This window comes from Bos indicus x Bos taurus, chromosome 27 (genome assembly GCF_003369695.1).
Source record: "Bos indicus x Bos taurus breed Angus x Brahman F1 hybrid chromosome 27, Bos_hybrid_MaternalHap_v2.0, whole genome shotgun sequence".
NCBI classification, from domain to species: domain Eukaryota; kingdom Metazoa; phylum Chordata; class Mammalia; order Artiodactyla; family Bovidae; genus Bos; species Bos indicus x Bos taurus.
Window position 1 is genome coordinate 28,746,214 of NC_040102.1, and position 20,653 is coordinate 28,766,866.

General features: G+C 50.1%; 1 protein-coding gene across 2 annotated transcripts; it reads right to left on the bottom strand.

Annotated features, from left to right (window-relative positions):
• Window positions 1-1,083: 1,083 nt before the first annotated feature.
• RNF122 (ring finger protein 122) lies at window positions 1,084-19,175 on the bottom strand. 2 transcript variants are annotated; one of them, XM_027530015.1, is made up of 6 exons: window positions 18,570-19,175; window positions 10,373-10,529; window positions 4,658-4,703; window positions 4,371-4,412; window positions 2,717-2,796; window positions 1,084-2,229 (listed from the first exon to the last, which is right to left on the bottom strand). In XM_027530015.1, exons 1-6 carry the CDS (start codon window positions 18,592-18,594, stop codon window positions 2,115-2,117), a joined length of 465 nt encoding a protein of 154 aa, XP_027385816.1. In that variant the 5' UTR covers window positions 18,595-19,175; the 3' UTR covers window positions 1,084-2,114. The 2 variants fall into 2 exon arrangements, with proteins under 2 accessions (XP_027385816.1, XP_027385815.1); XM_027530014.1 differs by having other exon boundaries at window positions 2,717-2,799; window positions 18,570-19,167.
• Between the last annotated feature and the right edge of the window lie 1,478 nt (window positions 19,176-20,653).

Here is a 20,653-nt window from a genome sequence, read left to right on the forward strand (position 1 = left end):
GGAGAGGTCCAGTAGTTAAAACTGCACCCTTCCAATGCCGGGGCCTTGCAGTCCATCCCTGGTTGGAGAACTAAGATCCCACATGGCTCAGGCAACTAATGAAGGTCATGCACGGCAATGAAGAGCAGGCCCCAGTTTGCCACAGCTGGAGAAAGCCCACATGCAGCAACAAAGACCCAGCACAGCCAAAAATAAATGAAATTTGTTAAAGTTAACAACGTAGTATTTCTAGATGTGGCGCAGGCTGGGATGGGTCAGTGATTCTCAGCTAAGGTGAAGGTGAGGTTACTCAGTCGTGTCCGACTCTGCGACCCCACGGACTGTAGCCTACCAGGCTCTTCTATCCATGGGGTTTTCCAGGCAAGGGTACTGGAGTGGGTTGCCATTTCCTTCTCCAGAGGATCTTCCCGACCCAGGGATCGAACCCAGGTCTCCCGCATTGTAGGCAAACGCTTTACTGTCTGAGCCAGTCTTAGCAGCAAAAGAAATCAAGCCTTTATGGTAGCATAGAGGCTTTTTTTTTTAAAGAGTTCAGTGAGTTACAAGGACAATTCTATGAATGACAAGTCTTGGTAGCTGGAATGCTCTGGTGCCATACACCGGCTTTAAAAAAAAAAAAAAAATTCTAGTGATCACTTGAGTGAGCCTGGCTTAGTCAGGTTTTCAAGCACATTGATGTTAGTCCTAACCTATGCTAAAAAGATAGATACTACATGCTTGTTCAGTTGCTTAATCATTTTCAACTCTTTGGGACCCCATGGCCTGTAACCCACCAGGCTCCTTTGTCCATGGGGTTTCCTAGGCATGAATACTGGAGTGGGTTGCCATTTCCTCCTCCAGGGGATCTTCCTGCCCCAGTGATCAAACCTGTCTCTCCCGCATTGGCAGCAGATTCTTTACCACAGAGCCACCTGGGAAGCCCAGACAGATACTAACCTGATACCAATTCTCCTTGGCAAGGATTAGGAACCTCTGTGTGCGTGTCCGCTCTGGGAACAGGGGAAGTGGGAGGACGCTGCTGGAGGATTCTGTTCCCTCTGCTCGCACCAAAAGGCCAACAGACACAGGCCACAACCACAGGCAGGAGGTTAGAGAAACTTGTTATTAAATTTAATTTTCTTTAAATACATACCTTTTCCCCACCCTCACCCAGTTGGGGGGAGGAACAGAGAAAGCCCCCAGTCCTTCCATTTGGGGGATTCCATGTATAAAGCCTGAGATGCTGAGGATGAAGTATAAAAATACTATTTACAAAGGAAAAGAGGGTGTCCGTCGCGACCTTAACCTTCAGACAGCCCCTCATCCCCAGGCCCCTTTTTGCTCCTTTAGAAAAGAAAAAAGAAAAAAAAAAAAACCCTGGGGAATCCACCTGGGTGTAGAAAAGGCCCTTCCTCTGGGAGGGGAGGGGAGGGGCGCTCAAACCCCAACATGGAATAGGAAGCTCTGAGATCAACCGAGGAACAGTGAACGGATTAAGCACCTCAGATGCTAGGAGAGGGCTGGGGCTGCCCCCCAGCCACCCCCCCGACCCCCACACCGTAGTCAGCAGGCCGGCCGGCCAGCCTTTGTTTCTGCAGGTCCCGTGTAAACATTGACTCTTCTGCATGTCCACGCACTTCCCGATTTCCTACAGAGCCTCCGCGGCTTCCACTGGAGGCGCCTGGTTCCTCCGTCTTTCCCCCCTTGCCTTCTAACCTTCCTCGGGAAGTGGTGGCAAGGAGGTGGGGGGGATCACAGGCGGGGCACAGCTCATCACACCCCTTCTTCGAGATCAGGGCAGCTCGTCCTCCTCGGGGAAACCCTCAAGGCAGGGTGAACTCCAAGTTCTTGGCTAAACAGGATTGGATTTCTGTCCCCAGAGCAGGGACAATGCAGGCAGAGTCCAGTCCCGGCAAGGCAAGGCCATCAGCACGGGGTAACAGGGAGGAAGGCTTCGGGAGGCAGAAGTGGGTGAGTCTGGTCTCACCCTACAGTGGAAGACCAGCCTGGCATCCCCTCCCTTCCCGGTGACTGGGACCCTCACCACCCGCCAGTCCTGTTCACCGTGGATGCGAGGAAGGACCAGGCACCCACGAAGCTAGAGGTCTCCTTCAAGCCTGGTACGGAGGCAGCGCTCACACCAGCTCATCCAATAGGATCCCGATGCTCTGGGAGGCCTCGGAGGGGCCAGCGATGGGCTTGTTACACATGGGGCAGACACAGCGCACCTCCAGCCACTTCACCAGACACCTGCGGGCAAAAGCCGACCTGTTACTCCCTAAAAAGATACCAGCGTGCTCCGGCTGCCCCTTCATAGAGCCCCACTGCTTCCCAAGACAAGAACCTCTCCATCCCTGCCCTGGTCTAACCCTTCGGGCTTGCCTGGTGTGCAGACAGGATGCAGGGCATCGGCAAGGGGTGTGTGGGAAGGGCAGGGACTGGAGCCTCTAGAAGACTGTTGTTATTGTTCCATCTCCAAGTCATGTCCGACTCTGCAACCCCACCAACTGTAACCCGCCAGGGTCCTCCAACCATGGGATTCTCCAAGCAAGAAAACTGGAGTGGGTTGCCACGTCCTTCTCCAGGGGACCTTCCCGACCCAGGGATCGAGCCCGAGTCTCCTTCTCGGCAGGCAGGTTCTTTACCACTGTATCGCCTGGGAAGCCCCCCTCTAGAAGATGCTCCCTGCTTTCTTCGCTCCAAGGCATCTGGACACAGCCCCACGATGGACACTTACTTGCGGTGAAAGGCGTGTTGGCACGGGAGGACACCTAGCTCGTCCTTGCCCCTGAAGTCTTCCAGACAGACGGCACAGGTCTGCTGTGGGAAGAGAGAGCCATGTGAGAGGAGACGGGGAGGAGCCTCCCCCTGAATCCTCAGTCACATTACCCCATCCCCACCCAAGAGAGGACTAACCCTGACACATGGCAGCCATGCTCCACGGCGGACTGATCCAAGTAGATGAAATTAAATGGTTAGTTCCTCGGTCACGGCAGCCACATTTTAAGTGCTCAACAACCACAGTGTGGCTAGTGGCTCCCATGCCAGATAATACAGATAAAAAGCATTTAATTGTTAACGTGTTAATTTCTGTTGTGCAGCAGAGTGACTCAGTTATATATGTTATTTTTCATATTCTTTTTCATTATGGTTTATTTTAGCATACTGAATATATGCTATATATATTCAGTATATAATATATATATATGTGTGCTATATATATTCCCGGTGCTATACAATACGACTTCGTTGTCTATCCAGCCTACATATAACAGTTTGCATCTGCTAATCCCAAACTCTCAATCCGCCCCTCTCTACCCTCCTTTCCCTTGGCAACAACAAATCTGCCCTCCGTGTCTGTGAGTCTGTTTTTCTTTCGTAGATAAGTTCATTTGTATCATATTTTACATTCCACATGTAAGTGTTATCACATGGTATTTATCTCTCTGACTTCACTTAGCATGATAATCTCTAGGTTCACCCGTGTTACTGTAAATAGCATTATTTCATCCTTTTTTGTAATAGTCTTTCTAGCCTAGGACTTTCAACCAGGGGGCATTTAGCCATAACTAGAGGTAAGGATGGGGCTCTGGTATATGGTTTCCATTCTTTAAAGCCAGCCTTGCATCCTAGTATATTAACCCCTCAATCCCAGCTGAATTTCCTCTTCTGGAGGAAAGCTTAAGAAACATCAGAACTTGGGGACATCGTGACTATGGACCCCAAAGAGACAGACGAAATGAGGCCATGTCCAGGTTAGTCTTATGCATGATGAGATCCATGATTCTTCCCACACCCGGACAACCACACACACGCTCTCTGCACGAGTGCATGTGGTTATGGACGGAAGTCTTGGGACAGGAGTTAGGTGACCGCAAAGGCACAGGTGGGAAAGGAAGAAGTAATGGTCTAGTCCTGAAGGAGTTGGGAGTTGAGGGGTCCCAGAAAGTGGGTGTGATGGGTGGGTGGGGGGGAGAATGGAGGGGAACAGGGGAGAACTAGAGGGTTGGACCTGCATGTCAGACCCACAGTCGCCAGGACAGAGCACACACAGAGGGGACCCCTTCCGGACCCAGATGGGGACACCGAGCAGGGAAAGGTAGTGCAGTCTGGCCCGGGGTGGTCATACTGCCCTCCCAGTAAGACTACGTCTAGCAGGTTTCCTGGGGTCACAGGTCACCATGTACCCATGGTGACCCCCTTTGTTTTCTGCCAGCCCCAGTCCCAGACATAACAGATCCTGCATATTGATCACCTCCTGGGATGTGTCTTCTATTTGGCCCAAGGAGACGAGAAGGCAGGGACTAAGAAGCTTCCTAAAAAGGTCTTCAGACCTGGAGAAGGTTTGCCTTACCCGCTGGGCGCCCCGCCTGCTGCCCCAGGGCACTCACCCCATATAACTGCAACTTCTTGGCATCTCCTTTAAGCACCACCTGGGAAAAAAGAGGGGAGACCTGGGGTCAGAAGAAACCAAACACGGAGCCAGGTGGTATCAGCCGAGGAAGGGAGCCCCCAGCTCCACCCAGGGAGACCCCCGCTCTCCCTAGGCACGAGGGGAGAACAGGCCAGCTTCATCTTGCCCCTGCCCTATTCCCTCCACCTCCCCCGGCCATCTCTAGCTGGGTTAGTAGTGGTGGAGCGGGGAGAGGTCTTAGGACAAAATGAGGACTTTATTTACCTCTTTATATCCATATCGTTCGCTCTGTGCCTGGTTCCGGAGTTTGCTGGGGGGAGCAAGAAAGAGGAGAGAGAAGAAGTCATTATGCCTTTGCACAAACAGCCATTCAGAGCAGGAGAGACAGGCCGGTGGCTTGGGACTTCCTTCTGGGGGTGGGGAGGTGCGTCCCGTAGACACGAAATATGCATAGAAGTCTCTGCAGGTCACCAGTGTGGGGTTAAGGACTCAGACTCAGGTTCAACTGCCTCAAAACTCACTGTCACCTACCCTCAACTGGGGGTGGGGGTTCTGGCAGAGCACCCTAAAAGTTCATTCACCTTCCTTCCTGGAAGGTCACTTCCTTTGGGCTCCCCAACTAGACAGATCAACCATCTGCTTGCTGAGTGTGCAAAAGTTAGTTTTGTTTTTGTTTTTTGGTCATACCACGTGGTTTGTGGGATCTTAGTTCCTGACCAGGGACGAACCTGCCCCCTTCAGCGGCGAAAGCGAGGAGCCCTCACCACTGAACTTCCAGGTAGACATTCTTAAGAGGGCTATTTCCTCCAAGCCCGGGCAGCAGGAGAACATCTGTTGAGCCTGGGGAATTTTCCACCCGGAGAACACAAGTATTCTGGAGGCAGAGCACACTCTTCCCCCTTCACAGCACCAGGCAACACAGGCAATCCCTTCTTTGTTTTCCTCTTTTTGTTTCAAGCTGGTGGCCTGCATACAGCCGGACTCTCAATGGCCAGAACACAATGGCCAGAACATGCCGTTACTAATGGCAGGAGCATAACTGTGATGGGGGATTTCCTAGGCGTCGATCTCTACCGATATAGATCCATATCCGCACTCATCAATTTCAAACACCTTCCAGAGGGAGAGACGTGCTTCTTGGCAGACAAGGAACACGGAGTCCAAAGAAGCTAAGTAACTTGCCCAAACTTCAGAGCTGCCTGGCAGCAGAGCTGGATTCTAACCAGTCGACCTGATGACAGAGCCCGAGCTCTTTAATACAAACTGTGGCCAGCCTCACAATCAGGTGGCACACACCATGCTCCTGGGCATAGGATGGGGTTTTGGAAAACACCCTTTCAATCAACAAGCCACCAACTTTCTGAATGGCTCACTGTGCCAATGGCCGAGACCGAGATGATGCACTGATAACTTTTTTTTTTTTTTGCTGTTTTATTTTCAGTGAGAGAAACCTTCTGAACTGTGCAGGGAGCTCTATGGTCTCCTGTACCTGGGGACCAGATAGAGTTTTCTCTCCCAGGAATCATTTCTACCAAAGATTTGTGTTATTGGAAGAAGACATCAGAGAACCACCAGGTTATGACCGGGGTGGCCATCATGGTTTCCTGAGGGTCAAAGCCAGCTAACCATTTGTTTCATAAGGCCCAGAAGGGAAGAACTGTACTTTCCTATATATATATAATTTAATTTATTTAATTTTTGGCTGTGCTCTGTTGCTGCTCGACGGCTTTTATCTAGTTGCGGGAACGTGGGGGCTACTCTTCGCTTTGATGCTCAGGCTTCTCCTGTTGTGGAGCAGGGGCTCTGGGGTGCACGGGCTTCAGCAACTGCAGCATGTGGACTCAGCAGTTGCAGCTCTCAGGCTCTAGAGCACAGGCTCAGAAGTTGCGGTGCACGGGCTTAGCTGCTCCACGGCACGTGGGAACTTTCCGGTTCGGGGACCAAACCCGTGTCTGCTCCACGGCAGGTGGGCTCTTTACCACTGAGCCACCAGGGAAGCTCTGTACTTATTCTTTTTTTTTTAACTAAACTTTTTATTTTGTCATGGGGTATAGCAGATTAACAAACAATTGTTGTGATGGTTTCAGGTGGACTGCGAAGGGACTCAGCCATACATATCCATGGACCCATTCTCCCCCAAACTCCCCTCCCATCCAGGCTGCCAGGTTACACTGAGCAGACTTCTGTGTGCTGTACAGTAGGTCCTTGTTGGTTACAGAACTGTGCTTACTCTCATAAATGGTTGAAAGCAGGAATTGAAAGAATATTTCATGCCATGTGGAAATTATATGAAAATCAACTTTCAGTGCTTGCCATAAAATTTTACTGGAGCACAGCCACACTTATACTTTATGACTGCTTCTGTACAGAAGGGCTGGGTGGTTCAGACAGATATCATATGACCCGCAAAGCCTGTAATAGCTGGCATGAAAAAAAAAAAAGCTGGTCTGAGTTAGAGGAAGAAAATCTTCAATCACTAGCCTTATTTGAAGGGCATGCACAAGGTAAGATGCTCCAAGAGCAACGCAGAGATGCTGGAACCAGAGCAAAGGAGGATGCAGAAAGCCTGGTGCACAGCCTGGGGGCAGATAAGATCGGCGGCCTCCACCTCCACAGCTCCTAACAGGAGGTCAGGGGACGGGTGGGGCCTGTGTCCCTCGGCCTCGAGGCTGGGCACCAGGCAGCACCGCCGCTGTCTGCCCCCCGACCCTCGACTCCTCTCTCATCGGAGTGGGGTTTCTGGTCCTTGGAGGGACAGGCTGAGGGTCTAACCAGCGCTCCCACTGTTCCACCCCTACCTGCACACGTTCCTGTACACACCTGCATCTGTGTCCCCACTTCTAAATGAGAGGGGCGGGGAAGGATGCACTTAAATGATCAAGGGCCACCTGCCTGATACTGGGTTCATCTGGGGAAGAAGAAGCGTGCTCTCGTTGCCAGGCCGCCCAGAGCTGCCTTCTGAGGGACAGACTGCTGCTCTTTTAGCAGGTATATACAGAGTAAATAAGGAAGTGGCGAGAAGCCTGCCGGCTTCCTGGCTCAGAAAGAGGGGATGTCACATCTCCAGAGCCTCGCCTACTTCGCCTGCAGCATGGCTACAATTAGGCAGTACACGCAGTGCCTTTCTGCTTGCTCTGGCATAGGACGCCTGGGGGCCCTTCTGTCTGGATGGCTCCATTTAATGGTCTTACCCAAGGATTCTCCAGAAGCTGACTCTGAGAGCCCAGGACCATCAATTGGAACAGTGAAGGCTTCAGAGTCACGCTCTAGATTCACTCTGCCTGTAGATTTCCATATCAGGAAGGTAGAGGTTGGGATGAAACGGGGCCAAAAGGGTTGCAAGGAAAACGAGAGCAAAAAAGCAGAGATCCTGGGCCATCCCAGCGGGGATGGAGTGCCAACAACTCGGGACAGGTGGCCTTCTCAGCTGCTGGGGTGAGCAAAGCAGCTAAAAATACCCTGAATTCAATGAGCCCATTTCAAGCCACTGCCAGTGGGCGCTTCCTGGCTTTTCCCCTTTTGCAACAAACAATGCGGGTAAGTCCTGCAAAGAGTTGTTTCTTTCCTGCCCGATTTGTATTTCACGGGGCCCCTTCCATCCTGTGTAGGGCAGAGATCAGCTCCTGCTCCTGGCGGCAGGGTGGGGCGGGGGGTGGCGGGGGGTCAGGGAAGACGGAGTGAGGGGGAGTTGGGCCGATGAGCTCAGCAGGTCAGGAGCGGGGAGTCACAGGCCTATTTTGGCTGAGGAGGAAACTGAGACGCAGGCAGAGGAAGTGGCTTCTGTGCTTGTGTGTCTTTCTATATATAGGCGCTCCCAGGCTGCCACATACCAGCAAGGCTGAGGAACCATGAGACGCCAGGGTCACACCGGTTTTGGGCTGCAGGACAGAGGGCGGGGTGGCGAAGGGGCAGATGACTGCAGAAGGAAAACAGGTGGCGCCAAGCAGCCCCACGGCGGGGGGAAAGCTTCTGGTATCATGTGGTCACCAACTCCAGCCAAGCAAAAAAAAAAAAATAAACCCGTCGTACCCAGAGCTCCCAGCCCGTTCTGCAACACCACTGCGTCTGGCTGCTTGCGGGTGGCCACGGGAGCCCCAGATGATCCCGTTCAAGGAATAAGAATCTGGGAAGGCCAACATCCGGAATCCGAAAGACCCTTGCTAACTGTCATCGGACAAGCCCATCTCACCATTTTTCCGGATACAGGACTTCATCTTTAACCGCCTGAGCATGAGTTTCCTCATTTACGAAGCAGACTAATACTGAAACTGGAGGGCAGTTCTGAGGACTAAGGCAGATGAACATTTCATAAGGTGGTCAGCACGGTGCCTAGCACACAAGGAAGTCCTGGGCAAAGAGGAGCTTAAACCCCAAGATCACACCTGTTAGTGGCAGAACTGGGAAATGAAGCTGGGTCTCCCACCTACCGGCTCAGAGTGATTTTGTAGAATTTCCTCTCTTGACCACCTCTGCAGCCTGGCAGGGATGTGCATGCATGCGTGTGTGTGTGTGTGTGTAGGGGCCAGACACAGCCTGCTTTTACAGCCTCCTGCCAGCATCGCACATAAATCTTGGGTATGCCTCCACCTTCTGTCTCCGGGGAGTTGCATACATTGCTTCATATGCGGAGAGCGAGGTGGTTATTGGTCAGGAAGACGAAAAGTTTGAGGAAGAAAACTTCAGCTGGGGGAAAGGGGCGGGCGGGTGTGGAAGAGGGTGTTGAGATACCGGAAATCTACCCACACCCTCACTTTACTAATGAGATGCAAATTTCAGACTCAGTGGTACAAGAGGGGAAAATAAACCACTACCTTCTCTGCAAAAAAGCCTTGTAAGTGGAAAATTCCAGTCCCGGGGACTTTTTAAAGTCTGGAGAAAAGAAGGAGGGCTGAGGCAGTGGATGAGAAGCAAAGGAGAGCAGGGCCCCAGGGCACTTCCCCTTCTTAAGAAGGGGCTCCTCGGCCTGAGGAATCTGAACAAGCATCTGCTAAACAAGCTTCTGATAACCCTCCAGCCTCCCGCCAGGCGAGCCATTCAAACCCACGGGGATATCTCTGTGGGGAATGGGAACTCCTTTGGCCTTCATCTTAATTTAATCTGTTTAGGTGATCTGATCAGATACTAGACACCCCAGCTGACGTCCGTCTACCCAGGTGTTGGGTAATCATATGCTTGTGTGTGGGCGTGTGGCTTGGTTTTATCACAATGGCTCCATGACATTCTACTGGTCAGGGCTGTGCAATGTTCCCCAATGCACAGGACAGACCCACACAATGAGGAATTGTTAATACCCATAGGGTGCCCTAGTTCAGAAACACTACTGTATTTTCCACCCTGAATACCAGGCATGCTCTACATTTTTGATAGAAGATAGCCACCAATTCCCTTGTCTAGAAGCAAAGACAACAGTTCCTGGAGCTTGGCTCGCCCTGCTAAGCTCCAATCCTTCCCTGGACCCCTACGCGATAAGAAGTAACGGTTTTCAGTTTTTATTCCCTCAAACGTAAGAGGCAGTACAAACAGGCAGCTCTGCAGACACCAGCTTGCTAATATTAGCATCTGGAAGGATGATAACAGGATTTCCCAGGAGGGCAGAGGGTCGTGCCACTGGTGGAATGATACTCCCTTAGCCCTGGCCACCCAGAGGGTGTGAGTGGGTGGAGAGAGATGGCGAGGGACCACTGATGATATTACTTGGTCATTCTAGGCAACATGAGAGGAACTGGCCAGCAGGCGGGATGCAGGCTGATCCATGCTGACCTTGTATGTGCTGGACAACTGGATAGGCTGATGCAAATGGAAACAGCAGGCCTCAGGGGCCCAGCAAACGGCAGGTTAAGTCTTGTCCTCAAAGCAAGGAGCCCCGGCTGGAGGCTGGTGACTCTGCAACAGGAGGCTCGCTCGGTTCACCCTACCTATGGCCGCCACCTCCTGGACCTCCCCCTCCCTGGGACCCAGGTCAGACAGCGAGCCACCCACCTGATAAAATAGCAGCAGAAGATGAGGCTCAGCATGAAGACGAAGATGCCCGTGCCGAAGATGACCATGTAGATGTTGAGGGGAAGGTCTTGGAAACTGATGGGGGGCATTGAGCAGGACTTGTTGGTGCTCACCAGTCCCAGGCCACAGAAACACCCTGCAGAGAACAGGAGAGGGCAAGTGTTATGTTAGTGGGAAATTTACTACCGAGGCTGATGCCACTCTGCGTGAGCAAGGATGCAGCGAGACATGGCAAGCCTCTCCCTCAGGGACTTACTTTTTTCTAATTGAAGCATAATTGATTTACAATGTGGTGTTCACTGTGGATGTTCAGCAAAGTGATTCAGATATCCATATACATATATGTATTCTTGTTCATATTCTTTTCCATGATGGCTTATTATAGAATATTGAATACAGTTCTCTGTGCTTTGCAGTAGGTCCTTGCTATTTATTTTATACACAGTAGTTGGTATCTGTTAATCCCAAACTCCTAATTTACCCCTCCCTCATTCCTTTTCTCCTTTGGGAGCTGTAAGCTTGTTTTCTATTGTTTCTTCGTCTGTGAGTCTGTTTCTGTTTTGTAAACAAGTTCCTCTGTGTCATATTTTAGATTCCACATATAAGTGATATTGTATGGTATCTGTCTTTCTCTGTCTTTCTCACTTCACTTAGTATGATAATCTCTAGGTCCATCCAGGTTGCTGCAAAGAGCATTATTTCATTCTTCTCTTTTTATGGCTGAGTAGTTTTCCATGATTATATTGGATTGGCCAAAGAGTTCGTTTGGGTATTTCCTGAAACATTGTATGGAAAAACCCAAATGAACTTTTGGACGAACCCAATATCATGTGTGCATGTCTGTGTGTGTGTATGTCTGTGGGTATATGTGTGTGTGTGTGTGTGTGTGTGTATGTGTGTGTGTATGTCTCTCTGTGCATGTGTGTAAGGTATATGTGCGTGTATGTGTGTGTGCATGTCTGTGTGTGTGCATGTCTGTGTGTATATCTGTGTGTATGTCTCTGTGTGTGTATGTCTGTGTGTATATGTGTGTGTATGTCTCTCTGTGTGTGTATGTGTGTAAGGTATATGTGTGTGTATGTGTGTGTGCATGTCTGTGTGTATATCTGTGTGTATGTCTCTGTGTGTGTATGTCTCTGTGTATGTGTGTGTTTGTGTGTGTATGTCTCTGTGTATGTATGTCTCTCTGTGTGTGTATGTGTGTGTATGTGTATATGTGTGTGTGCATGTCTGTGTGTATATGTGTGTATGTGTGTGTGCATGTCTCTCTGTGTGTTTATGTCTCTCTGTGGTGTATGTCTGTGTGTATGTATGTGTCTGTGTATGTCTCTCTCTGTGTGTGTGTATGTGTATATGTGTGTGTGTGTATGTGTGCGTGCATGTCTGTGTATGTCTGTGTGTATATGTGTGTGTATGCACGCGTGTATGTGTATATGTGTGTGTGTGCATGTCTGTGTGTGTATGTCTGTGTGTGTCTATGTGTGCATGTGTATGCGTGTGTGTATATATGTGTGTGTGTGTGTGTGTGTGTGTGTGTGTGTCTGTGTGTGTGTGTGAACCACATCTTCTTTATCCAGTCACGTGTTGAACATTCAGCTGCTTCCATGCCCTGGCTACTGTCAATAGTGCTGCTATGACGTTGGGGTACAACCATCTTTTTGAAGGCGTGGTTTTTTTGGGGGGTAAATACCCAGAAGTGGGACTGCTAGATTATGTGGCAGTTCTACTTTGAGTTTTTTAAGCAATCTCTACACTGTTTTCCATACTGGGTGCACCAATTTACATTCCAGGGACTTACATTTACACCCTCGACCTAACACTAGTGGCATGATCTTGGGTAAATGATTTAATCAATCTAGGAAACGGGATCCTACACATGGTACTTCAACCTGCACCTCCTTCTAGGGGATCAAGGAATCGGGCAGTGGGTGGAAGTGGAAAACTCACTTCCGTCCGGTAGAAGCCCCTAGGGTGCACTAGCAAGACGAAGAGCCTCAGGTGAGGAAGCATCCATCTGGGCTCCAATCCCACCTCTCCCTAGCTACTCAATCTTTGAGAAATTACCTTGTTGAAAAGCTCCCCTTTGCCACAGGAAAACAAGCAAAGTGCAGAGGCGACCGAAGACTATGGTGTAAGAAATATGCTTTGTAAATTGCAAAGCGAAGTTGCAAAGGTCATTTGTCATTATTAAGCCACCTGCTCCAGAAGCCAGGCTGCACCCAGACCAGAATAGAAATTGTTCACTCTGAGTCTGGGCCCGCGTTCCAGAATGTGGCAGGGGTGGGGGAGGGGGAGCCGCTGCTCATTTTTCCTGGCCACCCTCCCCTTTTCTACTCAAAGCCTCACCATGCAGTCTGCTAATGGCAGTGGCATCCCCAGAGCTTGCAGAACACAGAATCTCAAGCCAGCCTCCATCAAAGTGAATCAGAATCTATGTTTCAACAAGGTCCCTTCAGTGTGGGAAGCACAGGTGGCCACTAGAAGCTTCACTCACGTGACTCAGGAATAAACCCTGATTGATCCGAAGGTGACAATCACCTTGCTTTTGCCAGGGTTTGGTGTTGGGGTAGGTATGTGATTGGGCTTCCCTGGTGGCTCAGCAGTAAAGAATCTGCTTGTCAAAGAAGAAGATGGGGGTTCGATCCTTGGGTGGGGAAGATCCCCTGGAGAAGAGAGGGAAATGGCAATCCACTCCAGTATCCTTGCCTGGGAAATCCCATGGACAGAGGCACCTGGTGGGCTATAGTCCATGGGGTCACAGAGACTAAATGACACCACCACCAAAAAGGTACGTGATTAGGTTCTGGCTGAAGAAAAACAAAGAAGAACATCTGCTATAAAGACAAGATTTTCCTTTCTTGGGTTACATCTCTCCAAAGCATTTGGAATGGTGGAAGCCAAGTTACAGCTGGTTAAGAGGGAAGTTCAATATAAAGCTGGTGGCAGAAAAGACAAGGAAAGAGGAGGAATGAAAGATGTTGTCTGTCAAGTGGCTGGAAAAATCAATCCTGGAGCTACTTCACGGGACCATTGGTCCTGAGGGTTAGAAAATTGTCTATTATGGTTATAAGGGGGAAAAAAGAAAAAGGAATTAACCATAAATCAGGTGAGTGGTTTTTCTTGCTAGCAGGCAAAAATATCAGTGATCTGAAAGGTAAGCCTCAGAGTCTTGGATTTCAGAAAGTGTTGGGACAGGAAGGCTAGACTTCACTATACGTACGTGTGTGTGTGTGTGTGTGTGTGTGTGTGTGTGTGTGCACTCATTGACTCAGTTGTTTCCAACTCTGTGCAACTCTACGGACTGTAGCATGCCAAGCTCCTCTGTCCATGGGATTCTCCAGGCAAGAATGCTGGGTTGCCATTTCCTTCTCCAGGGATCTTCCCGACTCAGGGATCGAATGTCTCGAGTTTCCTGCACTGGCAGGCAGATTCTTTACCGATGAGCCACCCGGGAAGCCCTTACACACGCTACCAGCCAAACACATCTCATGCTACCAACTGAACCTTTGTAATAACATCACCATGAAATGTACTCTCCCCGCCCTCTCCACAGGGTTTGAAAAAAAAGACTCAATCATTAAATAACGCCTATAGTCAAACAGCTAAGAAGGCCTGGCTTCAAAGACCTACGGGGACTTTCCTGGCAGTTGAGTGGTTAGCACTCTGCACTTTCACTGCTGAGGGCACAGGTTCTGTCCCTGGTGGGGGTGAGGGGAGTGGGGAGGTGGGGACTAAGATCTCACAAGCCGTGGCGGGGTGGGCGGGTAGGGAGAGGGGGGAGGAGGACTCAGGCCTTCAATACGGGTTCCTGTGCTTTCCTGACATTGTGGTTAGGAGCCATTAATATACTTTGAAATGTTATACCATAATTAAGGCTGCGACCCCAACTCCACAGAAGATTTGACTCGAAAGACCAGAGTCATCTCTGACCTCACACATCTCCACCCTCTTCATCCCTGAGATCAATCTAGTGACCAATATAACAAGCCCCCTCCAAACCTCTTTCAGACTGTATGCCAACTCTCCTGCCAAGTCTCTATTCCAAACACACTTGGAGCCCAGTTCTACTCCAAGTCCCTATTAATTGATGTCTAGTCCCTCCTTTAATTTAGCCCACATGTCTGGCATATCCTCCCACTCTGTTTTTCTACTATGATCTACCAAACTCAGGCTTCTAGTGCTCCCAAACAAGAATGCGCTGGGTCCTCTCTCTCCCTCCCCAACTCAGTATCCCCCAGCATCACCCAAGGTGAACAAGTCTCCTCTCTATTTCTTGCCCAACCCTGTCTTCACCTGCCTCCAAACTTTTGCTCATGCAGCTTTCTCTGCCTGAAACTCTCTCTCCCTTCCCAAAGTCCCCCAAGGCTGGTCTTTGTGATATTCACCCTCCAGCCCAGACCCCGGCTCGAATTCTACAGGGCTCACAGCCTGTATCACATGTTCTGGCTCCAGCACTCTCAGTTGACTGTCTTAGGTTGCCCTACAGTTCCTAGAATCAGCTTCATTTAACTCAAACATGCATTAAACACTGATTACACGACAAGTACCATGACAGACACTGAAGGAAAAAGGAAGGAAAGACTAGATGATATTACAGTCTAGGGAAGAAGACAGACACAAAGATTTCCATCGTGGAAAGTGTGGTACATAGTAGGTGTGTGTGGTACATAGTAGATGTGTGACTGATGAGATGGTTGGATGGCATCATCGACTTAACGGACAAAAATCTGAGCAAACTCAGGGAGATAGTGATGGACAGGGAAGCCTGGCATGCTGCAGTCCATGGGGTTGCAAAGAGTCGGACACGACTGAGCGACTGAACAACAACATACAATTCTGAGATCAGAGACAGAGAGTTCTAACGAGCCTGAGCACTCCTAGGTCTGAGGATAGCAAACTTTCGTACTTTGACTGAAATGGCAACCCACTCCAGTATTCTTGCCTGAAGAATCCCATGGACGGAGGAGCCCAATAGGCTACAGTCCAGGGGGGTCGCAAAGAGTAGAACACGACTGAGTGACTTCACTTACCCTCACGTTTGGCTTTTTTTCAGTAACTGGTTAACAGATAAGTAATTCCTGATTTTTCTCAAGGCGACCTAGTCCTCTTGGCAAAAGCTCCCGCTTCAAAGTAAGGAGACTGAAGTTTGGGAAAATTGCCCAGAAACTGCCCTCAGCTGACGGGTGACCAGTCAACCAACAAGTACTGCTTCCTGGCTTGACTTGTACACTGATCTAGACATTGTGGGGAAACAAAAAGCAAAAGTAGTTCTTGTCCAGAGAGACTTTCGGGTTAAAGCTGGGAAAAAATTAATTAGCTACTAAACTTTGCTAACCCCCTGCTTCTTAGCCTCCAGCATGGATTAGAAAGTTTTCACCACCTCTTCACCCTCCGCTCAAATATTTGATCTCTGTGGGCCAAAGGAGATTGATTTTTCTGGGAAGACACCATGGTGGACTGGCCAGGCAGGAACAACTTTTTGTCTACTCTGAAAAATGGTGTTTGGGATTGTCTTCCAGGTAACTCTGTCCTCCGTGCCAAAGAGGCTTCTTTCCCACCAGGCACGTACGTCTCCCCCGGCCCCGTCTCATCAACAGCTGATGCTGTGAGAGTCTAATCCTCCATCTGCCTTGACTCTCCATATACCTTTTTAATTTTTTTAAAAAGTCTTTACTGAATTTGTTACAGTATTGCTTTTATGTTTTGGTTTTTTGGCTGGGAGGCAAGTGGGATCTCAGTTCCTTGACCAGGGACTGAACTCACACTCAGTGCACTGGAAGTCAAACTGTTGACCACTGGATCACCAGGGAAATTCCACCATGTACCTTTCCTCTGCTGTATCCTGGCATCCATAGGGTCCCAAAGAACCTCATTTGGTTCCCTTGCATGGCAACGACCATAGATAACACAGAGGGTTTGCATGTATGCACTCTGAAGGCACTCTGGCCTCAGCAGTGTATCAGTTTATTTTGATCATCTGATTTTGCCGAGAGGCTTTCCCTGGGGCTCCAGGATTGAGTCAGCGAGTTGGGACTTTCTATGATAAAGAGGTGTGGGTGAGAAGAGCTTCATGGCTAAGAGGAGATGGTCCATTTGCTTGCATTCTGATCAAAAAAGTAGACAAAAGATACACTGGGCTAAAAGCTGACAGTGCTGTAGCTTTTTATCTAAATTTACAAGGAAAGAATTTTTAACCCCAGGAATGACAGGCTCCAGATATTTATCACAAAGGTGTTCGGGGAGGGATTGCTTCTTCCCTGGAGTCGGAGAACAGTCCTTTCTCCATCACTTTAAGAAGTAAAAAGAAACACCACATAGGAAGTCAACTGTGTTGTTGTTTAGTCGCTGAGCCGCGTCCAACTCTCTTGCGACCCCATGGACTGCAGCCCGCCAGGCTTCTCTGTCCATGGAACTCTCCAGGCAAGAATACTGGAGTGGGTTGCCATGCCCTCCTCCAGGGGAATCTTCCTGATCCAGGGATCAAACACGTGTCTCCTGCATTGGCAGGGTGATTCTTTACAATTAAGTCACCTGGGAAGCCCAAGTCAACTATAAATTAACAAAAAATAAACACATGTTTTAAAAAGTGGAAGGATGAAGCAGCGAGTGCTCTGCGGGTCTAAAAACCTATGAAAGCGGGCGGCCCAGAAGCAGGGCTAGTGTTCACTGACAGCTAGCTACCTCGGTTTTTCTCCTGAAGTCTGTTCCATTGTTTCCCCCGACCTATGAAAGCCTTGACATCAGAATGTCTCATCCCCCAGCTCGCGGGCTGGGAGCTGGAGTGACGTCAAGAGAAGGGCTGGCCAAGAACGACCAGGGGATCTGGGAAATGCTTCTCTTTCCCAGCCAACGGGAATCTTTCCCAGATGCGGGGGTTCACTGTCCTCCCCCATCCCCACCCCCACCCCCGCCCCCACTCCAGCTATGCCTCCGATCACACACACAGCTTGGTTCATTTTCAGGAAATTAGATCCTACCAGCTAGAGGAAGAGGGGGATGGGAGCCCCTCATACACAGGCTGCCCAAACCCTGCCTTAAAACAAAAGCCTCTTGAAATAATTAATGCGAGATCTGGCAAGAGTCTGCTCTCAAGAATGGATTTCTCCGCGCCCCCTCCCCCCCCCCCCCCCCACTAACTAGCCAGCCTACCCTACTCAGAGATAAGGCCAGCTGCTTCTTTCTCCCTGCCCCCGGCCCCTGCCCGCCCTCCCCCCCTTTCTCCAGAAACTCTCCAAGCTTTAGAACAAGGCAGTCAAGATCCCAGGGTCACTGGAGGGTATTAGCAGCCAAAGTTTTGAACTGACCCGCTTAGAAGGGCGTCTCTTCAGGTAGCCTGGACAAGGAGTCAGCCCCAAGCCCAACCTGTAGTCACGGAAACTGCTAAAAAGCCTAAATGTGAGATGCACTTAGCATCAACCAGGCTGGGGAGGGAGGGGAGATTGGGTCTGGAGGCGCGGACACTACCTAGGCACCGGAGCTGGTACCGTGGTCTGGCCTTGGGGCCAGTGAGCACAGATGCCCAGGCAAGCCCTGCATTCAAGGGTAGCCGGGCGCCAGGAGATCTACACGGCTTTATCAATCCAATAAAGGCACGCTCATTAATCCGGCGTCATCCCCGGGCACAAAGCCCCCGAGCAGCCGGTGCGAAGCCAACAAAGGCGCAGGGGAAGCCGCCCCCGCGCCCCGTCCTGCACGCTGCACTGTATACATATTTAAAATAGCCTGCAAAGTTTCAGACCAGGAACTTGAGCTCCCTCTAGGAGATCCGAGCCCGAGCGCGGATTTAATTCTCCGCCGACGACCACAACAAAGAACAAGAGTTTGAGCGCACAAAGGCGAGGAGGGAGGCGGGTACGAGTGCGAAGCCGCCGCACAGAGGCCGGGAACCCCTCGGCTCCCACGACCCCCGCCCGCCCGAGAGATCCTTCTAGGCCCCGGAGTGAAACCTGGATCCCCACTCCCCCCGACCCCCCCCCCCCTTTCAAATTCCGCGCTGTGCAGAGCAGAGTTGAGCGCCAGGACGCCTCCTCGTAGGTCCCATTGCAGTAAAAACTTGGCTCGAGAGGGAGAAGGAGCCCTCCGATCTGAAACCTGGCGCCTCCCTATCCTCGTCTCCAGCCAGCCCCATGTCCCTTGCGCCCCCGCTCCCCCAACCCCTCCAGAGCCCCGGACTCACCGTTACACCACTGGAATGGGTGCATCAATGAACTCTCGGCTGGCTTCCTCAGGCGAACGAAGGCAGGTGCGGGGCGGGAAGGCGGGGTGGGCGCGCCGGCCGGTGGGGTCGCAGGAGGGGCCGGTGCGCTGCGCGGGCGGCCGCCCTTCCCCTACAAGTGGAACTCCCTCCGGAGCCGGGAGCTTCGGCGCGATAGGTTTTTGGAGCCACAAAGGGGAAAGAAGAGAAGAGAGACAGAAAAGTCTCCCGGCTCTAAGGACTAGCGGAGAAAAGGCAGGAAGGGCCCGGGGGCTGGGGCGTGCTGCGGGGAGCCGGGTGGGCAGAGGAGAGGAAATAGCCCTAGGCAGAGGCGAGCCCTGGACGCCACCGCACGGAGGTGAGACGCCAAGGACTCCGAAACTGACACGGAGCACGCACACCCCCTCCCTTATACTGCCCCCGTGCCCCTCCCGTCACCGGCCCTCAGCCAATGGGAGCCTTCCTCCGGCCCCTGGCATTACTTGCAGATCCGCCCCATCCGAGTGTGGGGAGCATCTCTGAGGCTTGGGCGCCTCCCCTTCACCTTCAGTCCAGAGACGATCGGGCGGCGCGCTGGCCCGAGCAGCCCCGAGCCAGCCTCCTCCGCTCGGGACCTGGAGGAAAGTGAACAATTAATGCCACCTTGTTTTCGTCCTCCAGATCGGTTACTGTTTAGCATTTCTCTGGCTCTTTGAGAAAGCCAGTTCGAGGGAGTGGTCCCATTTCTGTCCAGAGGGCAAGGACGTGGTCTTAGGTGGTGGGCTCTCACGTTTCTCGCTCTAAAACAGGGAGCATTGCAGCTCGAGATTGTCCTACCAAGTGAAGTGGGAAAGACAAATATCATACCATATCACTTATATGCAGATTGTAAAAAAAAAATTGATACAAATGAACTTATTTATAAAACAGACTCACAGAAACAGTTATGGTTACCAAAAGGAAAAGGGAGGGAAGGATAAATTATAATTTTGGGATGAACAGAAACATGCTGCTATACATGAACTAGGTACACAAGAAGGACTTGTATAGCACAAGGAACTATATTCACTGTCTTGTAATAACCTATGATGGAAAAAAATCTGAAAAAGAATATATACACACATATGTATTTGGATCATTTTGCTGTACATCTGAAAGTAACAACATTGTAAACCAATTGCACTCCAATCAAATCATTAAGTAAGTTAGTAATAAAGTTGCTGAATAGAATTCCACTATGTGAATGCATCACAACTTCTGCCTTCATCTGTTGTTGGATGTTTTGAGTTATTTCCAGGTTGGGACTAAAATAAAGGTTTTAAGAACAAAATAAAAAGCGAAAGAGGAACTGAAGCCAAGATTTAAAGCAGGTGAATCTGAAAAGTGCTTTAGTTGTCATCTTATCCTCTCCACCTGCCCCATCAGTTTAAGCTTAAGGTAGACTTGTCAGGGCTCTAGGCTCCTGAATAGCAGAATCAAACCCAGACATCGACATTGGCAATATCATAAGGGCAGCATCTTCAGCATTTAGCACTGCACAGGTGTTGAATAAACAGTAGTTAGAAGAAAGACTGAATCTCTTAATTCCCTGTCCAATGGGATGCTTTCTTTTACTGGACATTCCGTCATTTCTTTCTGTTTCTCTCATTCTTGCCTTCCTGCCTTTCTTTTCCTCCCTCCCTCCCTTTTTCCTTCCTTCCTTTTTTTTCTTTCTTTCCTTCCCCCTCTCTCCCCTCATTTCTCTCTTCCTCTGCCTCCTTTTTCCTTACTTCGTCTGTCTATCTTTCATTTACTCAGAATATATTCACCGTGAGCCTACTCTGGGACAAGCACTGTTTCACTGAAGAGCCACCAATCAATGTTCTCAAGCCTGTTCTCCTGGGATTTACATTGCATAAGAAGATAAACAGTGAGCAAGCAAGGAAACAAAGAAGAATGACTCAATCTCATCTTTCTATTCAACTTAATGTCCTATTGGAAGGTGAAAAATACTTTCCCTGACTCTTGAGAGTTTGTAACACTTAAGACTGTTTAGATTAGTCCTCTGCCATTTAATAGCATAATGGTTACAGTAGCAAAGGATCAGG